The following is a 14,928-nucleotide window of genomic DNA, read 5'->3' as shown; positions in this document are numbered from 1 at the left end:
GCTCACAAAGCTGGAGAAGGCTATAAGAAGATAGCAAAGCATTTTCAGATGTCAATATCCTCTGTTCGGAATGTAATTAAGAAATGGCAGTCATCAGGAACAGTGGAAGTTAAAGCAAGATCTGGAAGACCAAGAAAAATATCAGACAGAACAGCTCGCAGGATTGTGAGAAAAACAAGTGAAAACCCACGTTTGACTGCACGATCCCTCCAGAAAGATTTGGCAGACACTGGAGTTGTGGTACACTATTCCACTATAAAGAGATACTTGTACAAATATGGTCTTCATGGAAGAGTCATCAGAAGAAAACCTCTTCTATGTCCTCACCACAAAAATCATCGTTTGAACTTTGCAAATGAACATAGAGACAAGCCTGATGCATTTTGGAAACAAGTTCTGTGGACCGATGAGGTTAAAATTGAACTTTTTGGCCGGAATGAGCAAAGGTACGTTTGGAGAAGAAGGGGCACAGAATTTAATGAAAAGAACCTCTGTCCAACTGTTAAGCATGGGGTTGGATCAATCATGCTTTGGGGTTGTGTTGCAGCCAGTGGCACAGGGAACATCTCACGAGTAGAAGGAAAAATGTATTCAATAAAATATCAGCAAATTTTGGATGGTAACTTGATGCCATCTGTGAAAAAGCTGAAGTTAAAGAGAGGATGGCTTCTACAAATGGATAATGATCCTAAACACACCTCGAAATCCACGGGGGATTACATCAAGAGGCGTAAACTGAAGGTTTTGCCATGGTCTTCACAATCTCCTGACCTCAACATAATTGAAAATCTATGGATAGACCTTAAAAGAGCAGTGCGTGACAGACAGCCCAGAAATCTCAAAGAACTGGAAGACTTTTGTAAGGAAGAATGGGCAAAGATACCTCAAACAAGAATTGAAAGACTCTTGGCTGGCTACAAAAAGCGTTTACAAGCTGTGATACTTGCCAAAGGGGGCAGTACAAGATATTAACTCTGCAGGGTGGCCAAACGTTTGCAGACGCCATTTTTTTGTTTTCTGTTATTTTGAAAGTGTAAATGATGGAAATAAAATCTAACTTTTGTTGACATATTATAAGAATGTCTAATCTGTAATTGATGCCTTTTGGAGATTTTTCCATCTTTCCTTGGCTTCTTTATGCACATTAATACAAATTTTTAGCTGGGGTGCCCAAACTTTCGATCCCCACTGTATATACACACACACAATGTATGTAAAATAAATATTCACTCAACCACTGTGCGTAAGAATTATCCACACCTGAAATTTACAAGAGATACATCTATTCCACTCATGATTATCGACGGTACTTGAAAGAACCCTCTATTCTCCAAGAAATACCTATTTAAATATATGTTATTATATATATAAAACACACATATTCGTACATACACATTATTATTATTATTTTATTTTTTACCATATGTAATTTTAATGCAGCGGCTACTATTTATGGGAGATATTTTTTTTTGCTAAATTTAATTTTAGTTTACTACATGGCATGCACTTGAAATATATGTGTGTGTATATGTATATATATATACGCAGTGTGTGTGTATATAAACATATATTTCAGGTGCCATGTAGTAAACTAAAATTAAATTTAGCAAAAAAAAAAAAATTATTAAAAAAAAATCTCCCTTAGCAGGGCATACATTGTATCCACTACGTTAAAATAAATAAATACAAAAATGTATACCTAAAATTCAGGAGCATGTCTGCCATGTGAGGGCAGAAAGTGTCTTCAGTGCAGAAAGGTTGTCGGCCATTTTGTTGTAGCCCACAGACAGAAGAATTACTCGATGGAACATCTTCAGCTCCAAGCACTTCCTGCTGGGGTTGTAACGCTGGAGGATGTATGAGGAGGAGGTGATAATGTCTTCTTATTATGATAGAATGGGCTCCCAGTACTGTGTGGACTGGACAGAGAAGGATGATCTGGTGATATAGTGGGTCAGGTCACGTGTCCTCCATAGTCAGGGCTCTGCACTGGGGGAGGGGAGGGGGGTTCAGTCTCCTCTGCTGTATTGGGGTCTCTGTAGAGACAAATATTATTACAGAGTGGATTCATGACCATCCTTCCGCTCATCAGCACAGAGCCGGTCCAACCCTTCTTGGCTGAAGCCTCCAATGAGAAATAGGTGGAAAAGATGTGCGATGCTTGCTTTTATATTTGCTTTCATATTTATTTTTTCTAATTGCCACTTTCTGTTTCATATAACAGAAAACACAGCCCCATCCCAGGTAAGAAAAAATAATACAACAAAAAACTTCTGAACAAATCACCCGACTGAAAATGGAGATGGAGAGGAAACACACGACTGAGAGGATATTAAACCTCACCCTGGAGATCATCTACCTGCTGACCGGAGAGGTGAGGAGGATTCTGGGAGGTCACATGACATCACTTTTATCTCTATTAATAAAACAGACCTGACTGGAGAGGTGAGAAGGATTCTGGGAGTTCACATGACATCACTCTTTCTTAAAACACAGACCTGACCAGAGAGGTGAGGAGGATTCTGGGAGGTCACATGATATCACTCTTATCTCTATTAATAACACACATACCTGACCATAGAGGTGAGGAGGATTCCGGAAGGTCACATGACATCACTCTTATCTCTATTACTAAAACACAGACCTGACCGGAGAGGTGAGGAGGATTCTGGGAGTTCACATGACATCACTCTTATCTCTATTAATAAAACACAGACCTGACCGGAGAGGTGAGGAGGATTCTGGGGGGTCACATGACATCACTCCTATCTCTATTAATAAAACGGACCTGACCGGAGAGGTGAGGAGGATTCTGGGAGGTCACTTGACATCACTCCTATCTCTATTAACACACAGACCTGACTGGAGAGGTGAGGAGGATTCTGGGAGGTCACATGACATCGCTCTTACCTCTATTAATAATACAGACCTGACCAGAGAGGCCAAATGGATCGTAGCTGTATTTAATTGAATGCATTGATAATGTTTATTTTGAATGCTGTTTTAATATTTTGCTTCTAATGTAGAATTATATAGCTTTCAAGTTATCTGAAGGCTTGGTTGCTTCCAATATGATGAAGATTCGAAGCCCCATTATAGAGCCTCCGTCTCAGTTATTGAGAAAGAACAAAAAGGTCCAGGAAGTCACCAGCGAGATCATTGAGCTGCTGACAGGAGAGGTGAGCGGTGCTGGGAATTCTGGGACATTCTCCAGTAACAGACAAGGGATGTGTCTGTATGGTGACTGTATCATTGTGTGTGTCAGGTTCCTATAAGGAGTCAGAATGCAGCTGGTGTTTTCTCCATGGAGGGGTGGGATTATTTAGGAGGACACAATAATCTCTTCAAGGACGTCATGATGGCAAACCGGCCGCCCCTCACATCACCAGGTAAGGGACTTCTTGTAAAAGGAGAGGATCCAATTCGATTTTTATTTCTCATATTTATGGTATCAACATTTCCAACTAATGTTACTCCCATCCTCATAAACTCAAATCAGATCAGTATGGGTGCCAATAACCTACTAACTTGTTTTTGGGTTGTAGGAGAAAACCAGACTTCCTGGAGGAAACGTGCACCAAGATGGGAAGAACATACAAACTTTATGCAAGAAGTGCCCATGGTGGGACTTCGGACCTCAACATTTCAAGGCAAGAGTGATTAACAATGCGCTGAAATGTCATAGAGACATCCTCTGACATAAAGACACGAGGACAATGTATTCACTCAGCGTGTGTTCCCTACAGATGGATCCAGTAACAGAAATACAGCAGGGAGATGTCCCCGTCCTCTGTATTCTTGGGATTCCCTTCAGGAACAACACAAGATCCCTCATCGTTATCAGGTAGAGTCCAAAAGGTATTTAGCCAAACTGTCCGTGATAAGCACCTCTCCACCCTGAATTTCCTGGATGGAGTTCAGGGACATCATGCTCAGAACAAAACCAGCCATAAAAAAAATCTTTGACGTCTAGTCTAGTCGAGCTCGGTGTCTTTCTGTATTCCTGGAAAATAACCTTTTTTATCTCTGATCGATACAGAAGAAAGTTTTGCTTTTATGTTTAATGGTAATAAGACAACAATAGAAGGAAAGTTTCTGATTCTTCTGTAGGTTTCGCTGGATGCACTCCAGATTGATGGTAGAACAAAAGCTAGAAAGGAAGCAGAAGAGATGTATGTGAGGGATCATGAGCCATGTGAGGAGGAGATCCCTCCAGAGATCAGCACAGGTGAGAAATAAACACTAAATCCAGAGAAGAGTCCCAGATCCTCCTTGTTCAGTCACTACAACCATCTCTTCTTCTCCTCCCTCCTCTGTCAGTAGACAGTAATGGGGGGACAGTATGTACCCAGTGGGGGGGTCAGAAGCCATCACCCTCTATTAGACTCCGGCTCTCCTCCTCATGTCATTGAGACGTGACCAGTCTCCCCCCACACACACTCTCTGGGGTCTCTCATACATCTCAGTACAGGGGGCTTCACTCTCATCTTTATTCACAGACCATGGTGACACCGGACCAATTAATTTAGATGTCAGTGCGGAGGAGGATGATGTAATATGTGTGAAGATAGAAGAGGATGAAGTACCTATAAATATTAGCACAGGTGAGCCATACACAGGTGATACTGAATGAAAAATTCAACCTTGTCTAGCATCTATGAAAACTATTTCCAACTTCTAATATCTTCTTATCTTCTCCCTTCTTGGGTCTCCACCATGTATCTAAAAGAGTTACGATTGCCTCAAATTTTGGTTTCTTCTTGTAAAACAACATGATCTTTGCCTGAATTTATGGTGTTGTCAGTTAAGATCTGTAAAATGATGGTAGGCCATGGCTTATGCAGGCCATAGACGGGTCGAACATCGGCTGATTTTTAAAAGAAAAAAAAATGAAAAATCGTTCGTTCGTTTGGACGACGTTACCACCAACGGTAAAAAAAAAATCGGCCGATAAAATCATAAAGTTCACCCCATATCTTCTGTCCCTTGCAGATCACGGCTCATGCGCAGACTTTTTATCGGTAAAACGGTTGGGCGATTGGCCCATCATTCCCGGGAAAATTGGCCGATCGTCAAAATCGGCCGCAAACTTTCCAACATGACCGATAAAAAAATGTGCAACAAGCACGAGAAATGGCCGACCAATTAACCCACTAACAGTGCGAAAATCAGCTGATTTTTTTTTCGGCAGAAAAATAGACTGATTTTTGACCCATCTATGGCCGGCATTAGAGTGCATCAAGTGGTGTCTTCCCAGATAAGTCTCATGGCTTCAAGAGAGTGCACCAGGAGGTGCCTACATGTTACTACCCAGAGAGATCTCATGGCTTCAAGAGAGTGCACCAGGAGGTGCCTACATGTTACTACCCAGAGAGATCTCATGGCTTCAAGAGAGTGCACCAGGAGGTGCCTACATGTTACTACCCAGAGAGGTCTCATGGCTTCAAGAGAGTGCACCAGGAGGTGCCTTCATGTTACTACCCAGGGAGATCTCATGGCTGCAAGAGAGTGCACCAGGAGGTGCCTTCATGTTACTACCCAGAGAGATCTCATGGCTTCAAGAGAGTGCACCAGGAGGTGCCTACATGTTACTACCCAGAGAGGTCTCATGGCTTCAAGAGAGTGCACCAGGAGGTGCCTTCATGTTACTACCCAGGGAGATCTCATGGCTTCAAGAGAGTGCACCAGGAGGTGCCTTCATGTTACTACCCAAAGAGGTCTCATGGCTTCAAGAGAGAGCACCAGTAGGTGCCTTAATGTCCCTACATGGAGAGGTTCCATGGCTTCATGAGAGTGTCCCAGAAGGTGCCTTCATGTCCCAACATAGAGAGGTCTCATGGCCTCAAGAGAGTGCACCAGAAGGTGTTTTCATGTCCCTACACAGAGAGGTCCTATGGCTTCAAGACAGTGCCCCAGAAGCTGCATTTGTGGCCCTACACAAAGTGGTCCCATGGCTTCAAGACAGCGCACCATAAGGTGCCTTCATGTGCCAACATAGAGAGGTCTCATGGCCTCAAGAGAGTGCACCAGAAGGTGTTTTCATGTCCCTACACAGAGAGGTCCTATGGCTTCAAGACAGTGCCCCAGAAGCTTCATTTGTGTCCCTACACAAAGTGGTCCCATGGCTTCAAGACAGTGCACCATAAGGTGCCTTCATGTCCCAACATAGAGAGGCCTCATGGCCTCGAGAGTGCACCAGAAGGTACTTTCATGTCCGTACACAGAGAGGTCCAATGGCTTCAGGAGACTGCCCCAGAAGGAGCTTTCATGTCCCTACACAGAGAGGTCCTGACATAGAGAGGTCCCTAGAAAATAGATTTTCACTCAAACTGCAGTTGTACTGTGGTGCGTAGGAATATATTACCCCAACCTAATATTGCTTTTTAATTTAATTTAATCTTTTCAAAACACTTTTCATGTACATTAGCCTGCCGTGTATATTTAACAATTCTTCAACTCTTCCTCTCCCAACCCTGTTTCCTGCAGATGTTCAAGGTACTGGTTATAACTCAAAGAAACGTCATATCGTCTTTCCAGGAAATGAATTAGATGTCATCACAACAGAGGCTCTGGAGAAAAACCCTGTTACCCCAAATCATCATCCAGCTCTTCTTAGTGCACATCTATTATCTCATCCCTCTACGCACGGGAGGAGTTTACCCAATCACCCAACTCCTATAACCCATCGCCCAGATCACCGAGCGGGTCCAGTGTTCCCGTGTTCTATTTGCGGCAAATGCTTTAGCTGGAAAGGCAGCCTCGTCGAACATCTGCGAATTCATACTGGAGAGAAGCCATACTCCTGCTCAGAATGTGGGAAATGTTTTGCCAAAAAAACCAAACTTACATTACATCAGAGGACCCACACAGGGGAGAGGCCGTACGGCTGCACAGAATGTGGGAAACGGTTTACCAGGAGGGACCATCTCAGCATACATCAGAGGACCCACACAGGGGTGAAGCCGTATTCATGTACGGACTGCGGGAAGAGTTTCAGCCAGAGAGCCTTTCTCATCGTACACCAGAGGGCACACACGGGGGTGAAGCCGTACTCGTGTACGGAATGCGGGAAGGGTTTTACCGGAAAAGCCCACCTTATTGTACACCAGAGGACTCATACCGGGGAAAAGCCGCATTCGTGCCCAGAATGTGGGAAATGTTTCACTGAAAGATCTCAACTTCTCAGACATCGAATGAGTCACTCTGGTGCCCGTCCGTATTCGTGTCCTGTGTGTGGGAGAGGTTTTAGCAGCAAAGCCAGTCTGGATAGACATCAACCCCTTCATGCAAGCGGTAATCTGCATGAGTGTCCCGAATGAGGAAGAGTAGAACAGTTCTGGATGTTGTTGGGGTTTTTTTTTGGTCATATTTCAACAGGGAACAGGAGGCACTTGTGTCAAGAAACGCCAGGCGAGCAACTTGTGTGCACACGGGTGTCTTTCCTACTTCTTGAAACAAAACTAGGATAGTGAATAATTTTTTTGCCTATTTGTGGACATGGATGATAGCACACGGCTATTACTTTTTCTTTTTTTTCTTTCCTGACTTTAAAGTTTTGGATTTACTGGTTCAGTTTTTGGCATTGTAGCCAACAGAAAGGAGATGTCTGTTTTTGTTCGTGTGTGAGCTTTCCTTCAGGGTTGTAGAATGTTTGGGTTTTTTTTAGGTAAATTCATTGAGAAAGAAACTGACAAAGCATGTAGTGACAGTAGTATGAAAATACAATATTTAGTGGCTAACCGTGTTATGTCTTGTTTGTCCTTGTTCGCTTTTGACATGTGTAGCTGCTCAGAGGTGACAGAGCATGGTCAGTCTGGTACGATCTGTCCCCCCTCATCTGAGCAATCCTGTTTATAGCATGTGTTTAGGTAGAAATTGATTAGATAAAATTGTCCACATGAAATGGGGCGCGCTGGACACCTCTTTCTGCCATTGTGTTATATGCTGGGTGTCCAGTTCACTCCTGTGCCTTTAAGGAGGGGTGGACTCCCTCCAGGCATACCTTCCCTCAATCTATCCATTATGATATACACTCACCGGCCTCTTTCTTAGGTCCACCTGTTCAATGGCTTAGTAACACAAATTGCTAATCAGCCAATCACACGGCAGCAACTCAATGCATTTAGGCATCTATATGTGGTGAAGACAACTTGCTGAAGTTCAAACTGAGCTTCAGAAAGGGGATTTAAGAGACTTTGAACGTTGGTCTGAGTATTTAAAAAACTGCCGATCTACTGGGATTTTCACGCACAACCATCTCTAGGATTTACAGAGAATGGTCCGAAAAAGAGAAGATATCCAGTGAGCGCCTGTTGTGTGGACAAAAATGCCTTGTTGATGTTAGAGGAGAATGGGCAGAACGGTTCGAGATGGCAGAAGGGCAACAGTAACTTAAATAACCACTCGTTACAACCAAGGTATGCAGCAGGCCATCTCTGAACACACATATCGAACCTTGAAGCAGATGGGCTACAGCAGCAGAAGTCTACGCCGGGTGCCACTCCTGTCAGCTAAGAACAGGAAACAGAGGCTACAATTCATACAGGATCACGAAAATTGGACAATAGAAGGTTGGAAAAATGCTGCCTGGTCTGATGAGTCTGAATTTCAGCTACAACATTCAGATTGTAGGGTCAGAATTTGGCATAATCAACATGAAAGCATGAATCCATCCTGCCTTGTGTCAAAGGTTCAGGCTGGTGGTGGTTTCATCCTGCCTTGTATCAACAGTTCAGGCTGGTGGTGGTGGTGTCATGGTGTGGTGGATCCATCCTGCTTTGTATCAATGGTTCAGGCTGGTGGTGGTGGTGTCATGGTGTGGTGGATCCATCCTGCCTTGTATCAATGGTTCAGGCTGGTTTTGGTGGTGTCATGGTGGGAGGGAGAGTTTCTTGGCACACTTTTGGCCCCTGAGTACCAATTGAGCATCGTTTAAATGCCACATATTGTTGCTGACCATGTCCATCCCTGTGTGACTCCAGTGTCATCTTCTGATGTCTCCTTCCAGCAGGATAATGCACCATGTCACAAAGCTCAAATCATCTCCAACTGGTTTCTTGAACATGACAATGAGGTCACTGGACTCCAATGTCCTCCACAGTCACCAGATCTCCATCCAATAGAGGACCTTTGGGATGTGGTGGAATGGGAGATTCACATCATGGATGTGCAGCTGACAAGTCTGCAGCAACTGCATGATACTACCATGTCAATATTGACCAAAATCTCTGAGGAAAGTTTCCAACACCTTGTTGAATCTATGTCATGAAGAATGGCATAAGGGAGTGCAACCCCGTACTAGCAAGGTGGACCTAATTAAGTGGCTGGTGAGTGTATATTAAGCAAACATACCTGGGGCTCATTAAATTTGACTGCAATCCCTACACTTGGATGGGTTCTGTTCAGAAATGACTACCAACTAATAAACACAATGTTGCATTCTCTTTACTTTAATGGTGTAGCGCTACCCCCACAGGGGCCGCTTGATAATGCTTGTCCCCAGTGGTTGCCCTGACCTTTTCAAGTCTCCCAACACCTCTGACACTCTGGGTTCAGCCAAATATTAACAGTATGAAATATTAATGCAAGAAACACGATTTTTTTAGTAACACCTCTATATTAGAGGCTCCTTCAAAAAAGTAGACCACAAAATGAAAGTACACCCCCAGGTAACGCATAAGAGCAAAACACCAACATGGAAATAACCAAATAGCAACAGATGATAAGATTACAAATGGTACGTCGTAACTATGTAAGTGCAACACCAGCAGCAGAAGGGGGAAGAAAAGGCTTGTTGACTTATCATCTCCATATATATATATATTTACCATGGCCTTTTATCTTCACTGATTTACCATTACTCACTACTGTATATGGGCCCCACCATTGCTAACAAAAGACTATCACATCAGGATTATATATATACTCTGGCATAAATGGGTACAGACACACTAGCTTGAATAATAATGGCTTAGATGCTAAGAACTCCCTTTACCTAGGAACCAAGCAACTTGAGTCCTGGGATGTTTAAAGTTCCTGATGTGATAGTCTTTTGTTAGCAATGGTGGGGCCCATATACAGTAGTGAGTAATGGTAATTCAGTGAAGATAACAGGCTATGGTAAATGGTCAAAGCAAAGAGCTACTGGTACTGAGGTGTAAAGCTGTCTGCATGCAGTGTCTCTAGAATGTTATCAGAAAGAGGTTGGGCATCCTTCTGCTCATGGATAGCATGGCCTCCTAGGAACAGGGTTCTTGCACAGGCTCTTGGCTGTTTGCAGAGAAGTGCAGAGTTGCCACCTGAAAGCTTGTCAGTGCAGCATGTATAGGTGACTGGCTGAAGACTGGATAGTGACAGTCCTGATGCAAAGAAGATGATGCGTCCCGGGGTGGAGATTGGCGTCACCACTGTGCTGAACTGGTATGTGGAGTCCCGCGGTATTAGCCAGCAATCTGTCTCTGGAGGAGAGCAGCAGTCCCCCTGTGCTCAGTTCTGAATCCTGCAGCAAGAGAACCAGCCAGATCCTTGCTGTAGAATATATATGTGCTCTCCCAGCATCCTTCTGGTTCCCCGACTCTCTGGTAGTTGTAGTTCAATCAGTACTCAGAAATAGAGTATGTATTGGATATAGGACTACAGGTCCCAGGATCCTCTCCCATCAGAAGAACTGGGTCCACTCTGCTAACAGGAAGTGATGTAGCAGTCCCAGTAACGGGCACTAGGGGGAAAATGGATTAACCATAGTCCCTACTGTAAATTTCCCTGAATGGTGTAATGATAGCGCCTACACCTGGCTACAATGCTTATGTTGCATTTTAAAGGGTAGTAAATGTTCCACAATTGCTTTGCTGTCTCTGGCTTCAATAACCTTTAACACATATGCATGCCTTCACTAGCCACATACTTGTTTTGAGTCCATGATTAGTTTTTTTAATTCATTATAGGTACCTATATAGCTCTGCCAATTTAGGCAACGCTTTCCATCTATATTGTACATTCACATCAGTCTCTGCCCTCATGGAGCTTGCAATCTAAGGTCCCTAACTCACATTCATACATACTAGAAACCCACGCAGGCACGGGGGGAACATGCAAACTCCAGGCAGCTGGTGCCGTGGTTGGGATTTAATGCAACGACCCTAGGCAGAAGTGCTAACGACTAAGCCACTGTGCTACCCATTCTAAATATTCAAGGATTTTTAGAGGATGGATGGTGTCCATTTTTCTGTTAGCACAGAAATCTTAATTTATAACTCTGGGACTGAGTTTTCAAGGTCTGTGCACCAGCCAGAGGTGTTCAAATTTTCTCTGCACATTCCAAGATCTTCATAGCTAACAGGATTGGTTCTAATTTGGTGATCTCCTGATGGTTTAGGTGAGCCATCGCAGTGGTGTTGTCTACGTAGACCATAAATTCTGTCTTTCTGATCTGACTCTGAAGGGCCCTAAGCACTTTGCCTACCACTAAAACCTTCCATAAATTTGAGGATCACTTGAGATCTGAAGGCCAAGTGCCCTGAACCTGTAAGGAGCCCACGTGCACTCCCCAGCCCCATGCACTTGCCTCGGAGAGGATTCTTCTGAGATCAATGTCTTCCTCCCTGGATGTTCCTCTGGTCCCCCAACCAAGTAGGCCTTTGTATCACTGCAAGAGGTAAGGTAGTAAGGGATGTCAAGGTAATTCTCTGTGTCCCACATTGTCAAGAAAAGGTATCACGTACCTGGTGATGGAGGCCAATGGAGAGAGGACTTCCCTTGTGGCTATTTTCCGGACTCCCCTGAGAGTGGGACAGCGGGAGTCAGGCCCAAAGTTGCACAGGTCGCCTGTAGGAGTGCTGGTTGGTGGTCCACTCAGAAGCACAGCTGGTGCATGGAGATAGGTCTGCATCCCTTCCGGGATTTAGATGTTTACTGGGTAGTCGGTTCAAGCCAAGGTCAGGTACCAGGTGGGAATCAGAGCAGACGTAGTCACATGGGATAGCCAAAGTCATACACAGAGGAGCGAGAGAGAGAGTATCCGTAAGCCAAGCTGAGGTCAGATCAGGGGTAAAGCAGAGTAGACAGGTCCAGGAGCAAGCTGAGTCGGTAACAGGAAATCACAGGTCAAAATCACAGGAAACAGGACACGGGGAGCTAGAGATCATCCAGCAACTTGAGGAAGTGATGAGGCTCCTTATAAAGGCCGTCTGGCACCAAACTGAGGCTGATGTGTGCTTCTGTGGCCATGCAGAGTACTGGCAGAAATGCTAGATCTTCCAGAACTTCTGCTGTGGACAGGACCCTGACAGGATGTCAAGGTAATTCTTTGTGTCCCACATTGTCAAGAGAAGTGCAACTTCCTGCAGCAAAGTTGGGCCCCCAGAAGCACCAGAATGGCTGATATAATCAACCCTAACATATCAGAGACTGTTGTGATGGTTCTATAGCTTCTCCAGTTAGGTCAATTATTTTTAGGATGTCACCCCCCATGAGAGCCGTATCCCATAAAAGTTCATAGAGGAAAGAGAACTTTTCCAGCTTCACCAACCAACCCAAGGCTGAAAAGGTTTGCAGAACTAACTGGAGGTCCAAAAAATTTTGTGCGAAGATTGGTAAGTCGTCTAGGTAAGGAATCACTGAAATTTGATGGTGTATTGGTTGTGCCATGACCTTGGCCATGATACAGGTACAGGGAGAGCTTGAAACTGGTCATTAGCCAGGCTGATTACAAACCTGGTGCCAGGGGTGAATGGGTACATATATAAAAAGCTCACCCGAGAACAAGGGGCAACCAACCCTTACCTGAATTTAGCCCCCTAGTACAATGTATTGCTGGCCTAAGTTGTCCTTGAACCTCACCAGGAGACAAGATCAAGGACAGAATGGGAAAAACTGCAGAGAACATGGTGTTAGGATTGCACCTCCAGGATGAATGGTGGGAGGATGTTGGGCGGGAGCGTGCTGATAGGGCCACCCATAAAGCAAATTTCTGCTGGTTCACTGGCTGAAATTCACTCAGTGTAAGGCCATCTTAAAGTGGTTGTAAACCCTTATATATTCCCATTGAGATGACCGGCCTCAGGTGATACACAGAGATGAAACAAGGTCTCCTACATAAGTTGTACCTGTTTATCGGCAATCCCCACTTCTCTACATCCGTTCCACCTGCTGAATTTATAAACCTCTGTCTGAGAATTCAGAAAGGGGGCAGAGAGCTGAAATGACACACTGCAGAACTCATGGAGGAGACCTCTGAGAGCTGATTGGAGAGAAGAGACACACCCTCCATTCACACAGCACACAGGAACAGAGCTAAGTCTGTCAATTTACTGGAGGTCCCTCCCGTCACCATTTTTCTCTTGGTGTCAGGAAAACTTATCAGAATGCAGATAGCAGAGGAACAAGGCAGCAGACAGAAATGACACTTGGTGCTCAGGATTGAGACAAGAACCCACTATAGAGGGATATTCTTTGTTCATATTTGCTAGTTATTGCACATCATTACCACTCACCTATTGGTTGCTAGAGGTTACTGCACATCATTACCACTCACCTACTGGTTGCTAGAGGTTACTGCACATCATTACCGCTCACCTATTGGTTGCTAGACGTTACTGCACATCATTACCCACCTACTGGTTGCTAGAGGTTACTGCACATCATTACCGCTCACCCATTGGTTGCTAGAGGTTACTGAACATCATTACCAATCACCTACTGGTTGCTAGAGGTTACTGCACATCATTACCCCTCACCCATTGGTTGCTAGAGGTTACTGCACATCATTACCACTCACCTACTAGTTGCTAGAGGTTACTGCACATCATTACCGCTCACCCATTGGTTGCTAGAGGTTACTGCACTTCATTACCACTCACCCATTGGTTGCTAGTTACTGCACATCATTACCACTCACCTATTGGTTGCTAGAGGTTACTGCACATCATGACCGCTCACCTATTGGTTGCTAGAGGTTACTGCACATCATTACCGCTCACCTACTGGTTGCTAGAGGTTACTGCACATCATTACCCCTCACCTATTGGTTGCTAGAGGTTACTGCACATCATTACCCCTTACCTATTGGTTGCTGGAGGTTACTGCACTTCATTACCACTCACATATTGGTTGCTAGAGGTTACTGCACATCATTACCACTCACCTACTGGTTGTTAGAGGTTACTGCACATCATTACCGCTCACCTATTGGTTGCTAGAGGTTACTGCACTTCATTACCTCTCACCCATTGGTTGCTAGTTACCGCACATCATTACCACTCACCTATTGGTTGCTACAGGTTACTGCATATTATTACAGTCAGCACTGTGTGTCTTTGATCTCCACACTGCTGACCAGAGAAGGGGGGTCAGCGGGGGAACACAGAGCCTCACTCCCTGTCACAGCTGCTCCGCTCCTGACAGAGGAAGAAGAGGAACAAGTGAGCTCTAAAACATGCAGCCCACGGCTGTGCCTCTCCCCTGTGACAGCGTGGCTGCGGAGAACACGTGAGAGATAGTCCGCACCCCGCTACACTATGAAAAATATTTGCAGGACTTGATGGTGTCACCCCGCATCACTATCCTTCCATAAAAGACAGATTTTAGGCATGATCAGTCATATTTTCAATATCAATGCCGAAATGTCGCCATTTCTGCCAAGGCCAATAGGTACAAGTTAAAAAAAACAGACTTTACTAACTGCCTCTTTTCTCTCCATCATCACTTCCGCCCTGTGGCTCCATCCCCCCCACTCCAGCTATGTGCGTTCCAAGGGTTGCCATAGTAACGCCCCGCTGGGTGATGGGCCAATTGTCCAGAGGACAGCCAGTGACAGAGAACCGTTTATTCCAGTAGGGAGCCAGATCCGCCACTAGAGGGCGACCGTCTGGCGAGATAGAGGAAGACGTGTCCTCAGTGAATGAGGGACGGCGGCCATTTTGTTGTAGAGCC

General features: G+C 44.7%; 1 protein-coding gene across 2 annotated transcripts; it reads left to right on the top strand.

The window, feature by feature from the left end:
- The first annotated feature begins 1,764 nt into the window (after positions 1–1,764).
- LOC149466285 (uncharacterized) lies at positions 1,765–7,739 on the top strand. Of its 2 annotated transcripts, none has more exons than XM_089672945.1 (9): positions 1,765–1,869; positions 2,225–2,374; positions 3,027–3,179; positions 3,266–3,389; positions 3,546–3,650; positions 3,747–3,844; positions 4,111–4,228; positions 4,500–4,604; positions 6,487–7,739. In XM_089672945.1, the coding sequence occupies exons 2-9, from the start codon at positions 2,297–2,299 to the stop codon at positions 7,317–7,319; spliced, it is 1,614 nt and encodes a 537-aa protein (XP_089529071.1). In that variant the 5' UTR covers positions 1,765–1,869; positions 2,225–2,296; the 3' UTR covers positions 7,320–7,739. The 2 variants fall into 2 exon arrangements, with proteins under 2 accessions (XP_089529071.1, XP_089529072.1); XM_089672946.1 differs by lacking the exon at positions 1,765–1,869 and adding an exon at positions 1,914–2,141.
- Positions 7,740–14,928: the final 7,189 nt, after the last annotated feature.

The sequence above is a fragment of the Staurois parvus genome, unplaced genomic scaffold, assembly GCF_062004578.1.
Source record: "Staurois parvus isolate SC_StPar_1 unplaced genomic scaffold, SC_StPar_1.0 ptg000132l, whole genome shotgun sequence".
NCBI classification, from domain to species: domain Eukaryota; kingdom Metazoa; phylum Chordata; class Amphibia; order Anura; family Ranidae; genus Staurois; species Staurois parvus.
The sequence above is the reverse complement of the archived record's forward strand: the minus strand, read 5'-3'. Positions and strand labels throughout refer to the sequence as shown.

What these genes read in the sequence shown, in the direction of transcription:
- LOC149466285 (XM_089672945.1), top strand. Translation starts at nt 2,297, where the DNA reads ATGGAGATGGAGAGGAAACACACGACTGAGAGGATATTAAACCTCACC. An exon ending in TCTACCTGCTGACCGGAGAG is followed by an intron (nt 2,375 to 3,026) that starts GTGAGGAGGATT and finishes CTTCTAATGTAG; the next exon opens with AATTATATAGCTTTCAAGTT. An exon ending in TCGGACCTCAACATTTCAAG is followed by an intron (nt 3,651 to 3,746) that starts GCAAGAGTGATT and finishes TGTTCCCTACAG; the next exon opens with ATGGATCCAGTAACAGAAAT.